General features: G+C 49.0%; 1 protein-coding gene across 1 annotated transcript in view; it reads left to right on the forward strand.

Moving 5' to 3' along the window:
- LOC311312839 (retinal-specific phospholipid-transporting ATPase ABCA4-like) overlaps positions 1-10,000 on the forward strand; it is a gene marked incomplete at its 5' end in the record, with an annotated part of 43,835 nt that overhangs the window by 28,410 nt on the left and 5,425 nt on the right. Inside the window, 16 exons of the mRNA XM_084442845.1 lie at positions 229-386; positions 532-656; positions 1,374-1,472; positions 1,900-2,089; positions 2,236-2,330; positions 2,455-2,487; positions 3,176-3,281; positions 3,392-3,466; positions 3,790-3,959; positions 4,536-4,713; positions 5,913-6,028; positions 6,851-6,998; positions 7,293-7,416; positions 8,446-8,575; positions 9,400-9,520; positions 9,783-9,845. Of these exons, the coding sequence (XP_084298971.1) occupies positions 229-386; positions 532-656; positions 1,374-1,472; positions 1,900-2,089; positions 2,236-2,330; positions 2,455-2,487; positions 3,176-3,281; positions 3,392-3,466; positions 3,790-3,959; positions 4,536-4,713; positions 5,913-6,028; positions 6,851-6,998; positions 7,293-7,416; positions 8,446-8,575; positions 9,400-9,520; positions 9,783-9,845 (1,931 nt within the window). The remainder of the gene's footprint in view (positions 1-228; positions 387-531; positions 657-1,373; positions 1,473-1,899; positions 2,090-2,235; positions 2,331-2,454; positions 2,488-3,175; positions 3,282-3,391; positions 3,467-3,789; positions 3,960-4,535; positions 4,714-5,912; positions 6,029-6,850; positions 6,999-7,292; positions 7,417-8,445; positions 8,576-9,399; positions 9,521-9,782; positions 9,846-10,000) is intronic.

A 10,000-nucleotide genomic window follows, 5' to 3' on the forward strand; every position in this document is an offset into this window, starting at 1 on the left:
ACAATATACAAAAGTAGTGCAGTCAGTGTATATATAGTGAGTGTAATGTGTAAGTGAGTGTGTGTGTGTGTGTGTGTGTGTGTGTGCGTGTGTGTGTGTGTGTGTGTGTGTATGTATGTGTGACGTGATTTGTAAGTGCCGTGTGTCCTGTACAAACTACAGTATTTAGAGATCTGTTTGTGAAACGGTCAGCGGTCAAACCCCAGGCTTCTCCTCCCTGCGTTCTAGAACCGGAGGAGGCGACCCCAGCCTCTGGAGGGTCAGAGGGCAGTGGGCGGGGATCCTGCCAGGTCATAGGGGTGTGGCTGACCCTCAAACAGTTCTTCGCTCTGCTCATCAAGAGGTTTCACCACACCACGCGCTCCCATAAGGACTTCTTTGCTCAGGTGACCACTCCTATTAGTTATTGATTATTAGTACAGTCCCCCCCCCCACCACCACTACATAAGAACGTTTACAGTACTGAACACTACTGAAACACTTTGGCACGTTTTTTTCGGGGTTAACTGCGGTTGTGACTGTTGTCCTCAGATTGTGCTGCCCGCCAGTTTCGTGTTCCTGGCCCTGCTGGTCACCACGGTCGTGCCTCCGTTCGGAGAGTACCCCAGCGTGACGCTCAGCCCCTGGATGTACGGCCGACAGTTCACCTTCTTCAGGTGGGCGGCGTTCCAATGGAGCTTGTTTATTTAGAGAGCTGTCTGACCCCACTGACCTTTCAGAACCGTAGTGTACGTATTTGCTAGTGGGCGTAGACGAGCACAGGGTACCGCACCGATGTGCAGCTGTGTCAGATTGTCATGTTAAATTGACTCTAAACTTGGTTCGAAATAGTAAAAATGCATATATTATATAAAAATGTAGTCTCATTAAGCATCCACAATAATCTGAGTGAAAATAAACATTCAGAAGTATTACTGTAGAAAACAGCTCATTTGTCTGTTTAGAGTTTAGACCATTAACCATCTCAAGACTGTCCTAAGGGAGTTTCAACACAGCACTGTACGCATCACAATGTGCGCTCACCATGATCCTGTTTTAAAAATCTGGAAAATAGAAATGTCCTTGACCAGTTCACCTTATCTCTTTAGCGGTTCCATTCCTTGTATTTGTATGTAAAATATGTTTTTAAAAGCGGTTGTGTAGTTTGCCGATGATGATGATGATGATGATGAGGAGGAGGAGGATGAGGATGATGATGATGATGATGATGATGATGAGGATGATGATGATGATGATGATGAGGATGATGATGATGATGAGGATGATGATGATGATGAGGAGGATGAGGATGATGATGAGGATGAGGATGGTGATGATGATGATGATGATGATGATGATGATGTTGGCGTTGTGTTTGGGTTGGACCCTTGCAGTAACGAGCGCCCTCTGGACCCTGAGATGCGGTACTTTGGGGAGGTTCTGCTGAACAGACCTGGCTTCGGGACGCGCTGCATGGCAGAGGAACCTTTAGAGTGAGTGACCACTGAGGTAGTCAGCTGATGGTGGATAAAATGGGATTCAATAGCATAAATATGGACCTGTGTGTCTTTGTGTGTGTGTCTATGTTTGTGTTATGTGTGTGTCTATGTGTGTGTTATTTATGTCTGATGTGTGTGTGTGTATCTATATGTTTGTGTAATTTGTGAGTGATGTGTGTGTGTGTGTGTCTATGTGTGTGTAATTTATGTGTGTTGTGTGTCCGTGTCTATGTGTGCGTAATGTATGTGTGTTGTGTGTGTGTATCTACGTTTGTGTGTGTGTGTATCTATGCTCGTGTTACTTATGTGTGTGTGTGTCTATATGTGTGTGTTTGTGTGTGTCTATGTGTGGTACTTAAGTGTGTGTGTATCGACGTGTGTTAGTGTAATTTGTGTGTGATGTGTGTGTTCCTCCTGACAGTGACTTCCCCTGTAACAACATCACCACGGAGTGGGAGACGCCCCAGGTGGAGCCGGGCCTGGTGGAGGTGCTGGCCGACCCTGAGTGGACCTCCGGCAGGCCCTCGCCAGCCTGCGTCTGCAGCTCGCCCCGGAGGCTCACCATGCTGCCCGTCTGCCCCGCCGCCGCCGGGGGACTGCCCCCGCCACAGGTGAGAGGAGGACGCACACACAGACACACACACACACACACACACACACACACACACACACACACACAAGCAAAAGCAGTGTGTGGGTGTGTGTGTGTGTATGATATGTGTGTGTGTGTGTGTGTGTGTGTGTCTATGTTCTATAGAGAATCCAGTCCACTGGTGATGTTCTGATGGACCTGACAGGCAGGAATATCTCAGATTACCTTGTGAAAACCTACCCCACTCTCATCAGAACCAGGTACTGAACAATCCTGCTCTTCAATTGTACCTATTCACATTACTTATTTATGTATTTGTTTATTTGTTTATTTAATTTATTTCATGACTATATGCTAGCTGTCTTACCTTTCTCCTTTTTCCAGTTTGAAGAGCAAATACTGGGTGAATGAACAAAGGTACATTTCTACATTATACTATACAGTATGTATGGCTTATATCTATGGCTTTATAAATGAGCATTGAGGTAATCCTTTTAACTGTGACCTAGCTGTCATGTAGAATCAGATTTAAACCACAACTGTCTAATCTGTATACTGATACCCTGTTATGGGGCGGCTGGGGCTCAGGAGGTAGAGCATGTTGTCCAATGACTGCAGGGTCGGCGGTTGAATTCCCGGCTCCTCCTGTCCACATGTCGAAGTGGAAGTTTCCTTGAGCAAGACACTGAACCCCAAATTGCTCCCAATGAGCAGGGTAGCCTAGCTCCTTGCATGGCAGGTGGCTGCCATTGGTGTGTGAATGTATGTGTGAATGGGTGAATGAGAAGCCATTGTAAAGCTACCGTTAAGGTAGAAAGGTGCTATATAAGTGCAGTCCACTTATCATTTGCCATACATTGTTAAAAGTGTATCTATATCTATCTATCTATCTATCTATCTATCTATCTATCTATCTATCTATCTATCTATCTATCTATCTATCTATCTATCTATCTATCTATCTATCTATCTATCTATCTACAGTGTGTCATTTAAAGGAGAGTGGTGTTGTATCGCCCTCTAGTGGCCAGGGCAGTAATACAGTGACAGTGAGAAGGATGTGCAACCCTGAACGTCTGTGTTGTGCTTTATCCCTGCGGTCCAGATATGGGGGGATATCTGTGGGAGGACAGCTTCCCATGCTCGACGTGACGCCTAAGACCATCCAGGACACGGCTTCACAGCTGGGACGACTGCTCAATGTCACTGGGGTACGGTACCGCGCACACACACACGTGTGTGTGTGTGTGTGTGTTGTGTTAGTCTTATCCCCTCAGCAGTCTCTAGAGGTGTCTGGTTATCATACTCGTCTTCTCTGCAGGGAAAATACTCCAAACAAACTCTGAATGACATCGGACAGTTCCTGAGGTACATGGAGACAGAGCACAATGTGAAGGCAAGTAGATAACACACAATAAAAAACAATCAGTCTATATCCATAACTGTTATTTATTCAGGTTAGTTTCATATGCCACACACATAGGGCCTGCCATTATGAAGTGCTCTGCTACAGTAACTCTTAACAACTACTCTCAATGGTAATTAATTAACTCATATTAACTGCTCTTAATTAATTGAACTTTTAATGTTTATTGTATTTTGTGTACAGCACTTTGGCTCGACCACAGTCGTTTTTATATGTGCTTTATAAATAAAATTTGACTTTGATTATGAATGGTAATTGAGTTACTGGAATCTTAATTGTTCGTCCTACTCCAGGTGTGGTACAACAACAAGGGCTGGCACGCCATGGTGGCCTTCATGAACGTGGCCAACAACGCCATCCTCAGGGCCAACCTGCCCAGGGACGCCAACCTGGACGAGTACGGTATCACGGCCATCAACCACCCGCTCAACCTCACCAAGGAGCAGCTGTCCGAGGTCACTGTGTGGGTGATCGAGTCCCGTTTATCTTCAGTGTTTGTGGTTACCCCCAATTTGGGGGTACAGCATCTTGCAGCATGAGATCATCACTGCTCTCTTGGATGGATTTAAAACATTTCCTGTTCCTATCCATCCCCACTCTGTCCCTGTCTGTCTGTCTATCTGTCTGTCTGTCTGACTCTCTCTCTGACTCTCTGTCTGTCTGTCTGTCTGTCTGACTCTGTGTGTCTGTCTCTCTGTCTGTCTGTCTGTCTGTCTAACTCTCTGTCTGTCTGTCTGTCTGTCTGTCTGTCTGTCTGTCTGACTCTCTGTCTGTCTATCTGTCTGTCTCTCTGCCTGTCTGACTCTCTGTCTGTCTGTCTGTCTGTTTGTCTGTCTGTCTGTCTGTCTGTCTGACTCTGTCTGTCTGTCTGTCTGTCTGTCTGTCTGTCTGTCTGTCTGTCTGTCTCTCTGTCTGTCTGACTCTCTGTCTGTCTATCTGTCTGTCTCTCTGCCTGTCTGACTCTCTGTCTGTCTCTCTGCCTGTCTGACTCTCTGTCTGTCTGTCTGTCTGTCTGTCTGTCTGTCTGTGCATCCCCCAGCCTGAGCACCTCAGTGGACGTGGTGGTGTCCATCTGCGTCATCTTCTCCATGTCCTTTGTCCCGGCCAGCTTCGTCCTCTACCTCATCCAGGAGCGCGTCACGCAGGCCAAGCTCCTGCAGTTCGTCAGCGGGGTCAGCCCCCTGGTCTACTGGCTGGCCAACTTCCTCTGGGACATGGTCAGTGTTGTGAAGGCTGTCCTGTCCTCCATTTTGTCTGTTTCTTATGTGTAGATAACCGATCAGAGCAAGATTTTGCACTTAACAAACAAACAATTAATATTGTATACACTGTACATAACAGATTTGACGGAAACGTTGCACATGGTCAAGCGTTTTTTGGGGGCAAGCAGCGCAGCTGCTGCAGCACCCATTGTGTTTGTACGTTTTCTTTATTCTTTCTTTCTTCTGCCATGGGAGTCTATGGCAGCCTATAGAACCGTATGGTGAAAAGTTAAAGGGTGAAAATTGGCACAGTCATTCATGACAGTCCCCTGAGTCTCCTCACCAAGACTCATGTCCACACCTCGAACCCTCTAGTGCCACCAACGTGTCAAAGTTGGCAATGCTTTTATGCACGCAACTTTTGACCCGTAAGTCTGATTTTGAAAAACAAGGTACCTTTGGAATCCTTGGCTCAAGCTGAGTTTAACGCACCTCATGATGTCATTGTCACCGCCATATTGGATTTCCCGCCTTTATGTACTTTGTGTAAAACACTTAAAATGTATCTCCTCCTAGGTTTTTTCACCAATCTACACGAAACGCAGTATGCATCTATAGACTGATGTCCACAAAAGTCTTACAGGGATTTTTGATTGTCCATTGCGTTCGCTCGTCATAGCCAATCAAAATTGGCAGAAAAGCTGCAAAACAGGAACTGGGTTCATATCTCAGTAATGTTTTAATCTATCAAAACCACATTTGGAACACTCATCCGGGACCTAATACATCCATGATCCAGTTCTATTAATACATCCATGGTCGTGACGCAGTGGGTTGCGCGTCACTCTAGCAAGGAGCATGTTCATGGTTCGAATCCCATTCGACATTCCACCCGTGGAAGTCAATAGCAGACAACAGAATCGTTGTCGGTCGCTGCTGTCAGTTAAAAGTTGTGAAATTTGGCTCACAGACCAGGGACTGTTCTGTGTCTCTTGTTTAGAGTAAGTAATATGTATCTCACAAATGTTTGCCATGTGGGGGAGGCATTGCATCTTTGAATGTGCCATGGGTCACACCTTTAGAAACTTGTTGTCTTTGATGCGTTGGTCGCGCGTCCTGCTTGACCCCCACATTGCTGCTTGCAGCTATTTTTGTTGTTGTTGTTGTTGTTGTTGTTCTCCTTTTGAACAGTTTTGCTTTTATTCCCCAATCAGGTGAATTACTCCATCAGTGCGGCGATGGTGGTGGGGATCTTCGTGGCGTTTGATAAGAAGTGCTACACCTCGCCCGCTAACCTCCAGCCCCTGGCGGCCCTGCTGCTGCTGTACGGGTGAGGCGGCGCGGTGACCTTTCACCTCTCTGGAAAGCTCTTAATGACCCCCCACAGCCAGGTGATATAGGACTAGTTTTAAAGTTGCTCTTCCTCTGTCACTCGTGAACACAATCCGTGTCTTAACTCATTGGAACGCTGCATTGTTTACTATTGATATACCACACCTACGAAGAAATGAAAGGAACAGAACCCGCACACTCGTATGCTCCAGAATAAACTTTACTCAACAACGTTTCGAGCGTCTGCTCTTCATCAGGTCAAATTTTTCTGACGAAGAGCAGACTCTCGAAAGGTTGTCAAAGTAAGGTTTATTCTGGAGCATACAGTACGAGTGTGCGGGATCTATTCTTATCATTGTGACTATTTCCTAACCCAGCACCCCAAGAAGTGATATCACGTATATTTCCTACTATATGGACTGGACTGCACTTATATAACGCTTTTATCCAAAGCGCTTTACAATGAACCCATAACATACCACACCTACTCAATTTATAAGACTTCCTGTCCTTGGTGAATGGGGACATCATGTCCCTCAGGACAGGCAGTGATGATGAATAGACGTGCTACGCTTTACTGGTGTTGAGTTCCGTCTTACCAAGGATGCCCGGGCGGTCGGTTTCTGGATGTCCGTTCGCGGGCAGCCATTTTTCATAGCTCCCCTGTCAACGCTGGACGGGCAACCAGCACGGACAAATGAACCAGTGCCTCTCTTCTAGAACGTTCCTTCATTAGTATAACTGTTTAGTGAAAGCTATGTGTGTGTGTGTGTGTGTGTGTGTGTGTGTGTGTGTGTGTGTGTGTGTATGTCTCCTGCAGGTGGGCCGTGACCCCCATGATGTACCCCATGTCGTACGTGTTCAGCGTTCCCAGCACGGCCTACGTCTCCCTGTCCTGCATCAACCTCTTCATCGGCATCAACAGCAGCGCCATCACCTTCATCCTGGACCTGTTTGAGAGCACCACGGTAAGGGTCTGGATCCGGGAATATCCGAACTGGATTTATGTCATATCCAGAGCATATCAGGACTCAGGAATGGGAACATATTGGTATGCAGCGTATTAGGACTCTGTATATTTGTATATTCTGTATATCATCAATATACAGTGTCCTATATACCGATATGTTCCTGCTCCAGAGTTCTGATACCGCTCGGATATTATGACATAAATCCAATGAGGATATTCCTGTGTACAGACACTTTTAGCCCTGTGATATTTCCCTCTGGACGACGTACCAACGTGTGGTGGATCCTCTCAGCCTCTCTACAGGTGTAACCAGCTGCTGAAGAGACTGCTACTGGTCCTGCCTCACTACTGCCTGGGCAGAGGCCTCATCGACATGGCCATGAACAACGCTGTGGCCGAGCTCTACGCCCGCTTCGGTGAGTCAGAAACACACACACACACACACACACACACACAAAACCATTAGTTGCAGTTTGCAACCCTAGCCTCTCTCCCGCCACCACCTCTCGCTGACCCCCTCAGAACGCCCCCCACCCCTCCCCCCGAGGGGAATACCACACCCCCCCCCCCTCCCCGACAGCCGCGCCGTCAGACAGCGGTAGGAATCTGATGCCTTCGCGTTTTGCCAGACCGCACCCGCCAGGAGAGCTTCACCCCCCCCCCGGCCGTCCAGGGGGGGGTTGTCATAAATAGCCTCTAATATATGTACGCGTCCTCGTTCTACTCTCCCCATAAGACCTCGCTGAACTCGAGACGGCTGATTAGCCGGGGGGCTGTGGGGGTTGGGCGTGGGGTGCTGGGGGGGTGGGGGGTGAAACAGGGGACTGTGTGGGGTCGGGCGTTGGGGGCTGGGGGGTGAAACGGGGGACTCTGTGGGGTCCGGCGTGGGGGGCTGGGGGGTGAAACGGGGGACTCTGTGGGGTCCGGCGTGGGGGGCTGGGGGTTGAAACGGGGGACTCTGTGGGGTCGGGCGTGGGGGGGCTGGGGGGTGAAACGGGGGACTCTGTGGGGTCGGGCGTGGGGGGGCTGGGGGGTGAAACGGGGGACTCTGTGGGGTCGGGCGTGGGGGGGCTGGGGGGTGAAACAGAGCTGGCCGCATGCTGTCTGAGTGACAGGGAGGTGATGAGTACTGCTGTAAACGTTTCTTCTGTTTCGTCAGCCCTCACTGCCTCGGCTTGACTGTCATCCGTGACGAGAAGCAGAGGGTTTAGAGTGTGATGACTGGAGGGTGTTGTGTGGGATAATAATACTTTTCTGTCTCAGATCGGATGAATCACCATTGCTAAGAGTGATAATGTGTTTGTGTGGGTGTTTGTGTGTGTCTGTGTACGCGCGTGTGTGTGTGCGTGTGTGTGTGTCTGTGTACGTGTGTGTGTGTGTGCGTGTGCGTGTGTATGTCTGTGTGTGTACGCGCATGTACTGTATGTGTGTGTGATGTGTGTCAGGGGAGGACCACAGTCCGGACCCCTACAGCTGGGACTTCCTGGGGAAGAACCTGGCCTTCATGACCGCCGAAGGCTTCGTCTACTTCACCATCAACATCCTCGTCCAATATCGTTTCTTCAGGGACCGCTGGTACGTACAGAAACGAGCTCTTCCTCTAACGCCCTGACCTCTCTCGCCACCTCCCAGGCTGACCTTTTCAGACCGCTAGGGACGCTTTCTGAACTGTCCCGCCAGGTTCTGCTTCTCTGTGAAGATAAGCTCTCTGGGTGGCCGTGGTCTGACTGGAGGGTTTCGCTCTTCGTCGATTTGTCCCACTTCAGGCTACGGGAACACTTTCTTAAAGTGTGTCATCTGAGATATGGCCATGAAGTGATTGGAGAATCTTAAAAAGAGTGAGGGTCAGAGTGATTTAAAAGCTTTGGATTGCCAGAGGCACACACTAAGAGAGCTCTCCAGTCATGCCAGCCATAGTCTGATTCAACAGATGTAGGTTTTGGGGATAAGCCATTGTCATTCCTCCAGCTGGTACAAAATACTGCTGCAGGGCTTTTAACTAATTCTAGGAGACGAGACTACATTACTCCCATCCTTACCTCTCTTCACTGGTTGCCTGTCGTTTTTAGAGTTAATTTCAAAATGTTACTGCTAACATTTAAAGCTCTGCATGGTCCGGCGCCGAGTTATATTTCAGACCTGTTAGTCCCCTATGAGCCTGAGGCTGAGGCTGCTGTCGGCCCAATCAGATTCAGTCCAGACTACGTTAAGCAACAACAACCTAGCAACCGCTCCGCCCAAGACGATTGTGATTGGTTTAAATAAATACAGTGTGGAGATGAGCTCTGGCTATGCAAGAGTATGCCTCGTCATAACTGTGCCACGGGGGCAGCGAATAAGTGACCTCGGTGCGCCCTCCGTACTTGACCTCTGACCTCTAACCCGTGTGTGACTATAAGGATGCCGGACTGCAAGAGTCCACCCATCACGGAGGAGGACGTGGACGTGGTCCAGGAGAGGGAGCGCATCTACAGGGGCGGCAGCAGCAAGGACATCCTCCGCATACGAGACCTGTCCAAGGTGAGGGGGGGGGCGTCACGGCGAGCGGTCGCTCCGGCTTACGCTGCAGAGAAAAAGTAGTAAACAACATGGAGGATGTACCCCCCCCCCCACCACCTCTTTATTTATTAACAACTGCTACTCTTATTTTCCCTTCCGTCGCTGCTCGTATTTCGCGCCCTCTCTGTTTGCCTCTGTCTCTCCTTCCCGTCACTCTCTCTGTCCTCTGTCTCTCTCCCCCTCCCTCCCTCTCTCCCTCCCTCCCTCCCTGCCCTTCTCTCAGACTTACGGGGGACGGCCCACGCCGGCGGTGGACAGGATCTGTGTGGGCGTTGCTCCAGGGGAGGTACGTTACAGTAGGCCCGCCCTCTCTAAAAGCCAGGTTCTAGTACACAACAACCCAGACCCGTTTTTAAGCCAAGTTAAACGGATTTGCTCGGGGTGAAAGTTCTAAAAACCGCCGTTCTCACGATTCCACCTGTCAGATCTCACAGCGAGACG

The sequence above is a fragment of the Borostomias antarcticus genome, assembly GCF_949987555.1.
Source record: "Borostomias antarcticus genome assembly, chromosome: 9".
NCBI lineage: Eukaryota > Metazoa > Chordata > Actinopteri > Stomiiformes > Stomiidae > Borostomias > Borostomias antarcticus.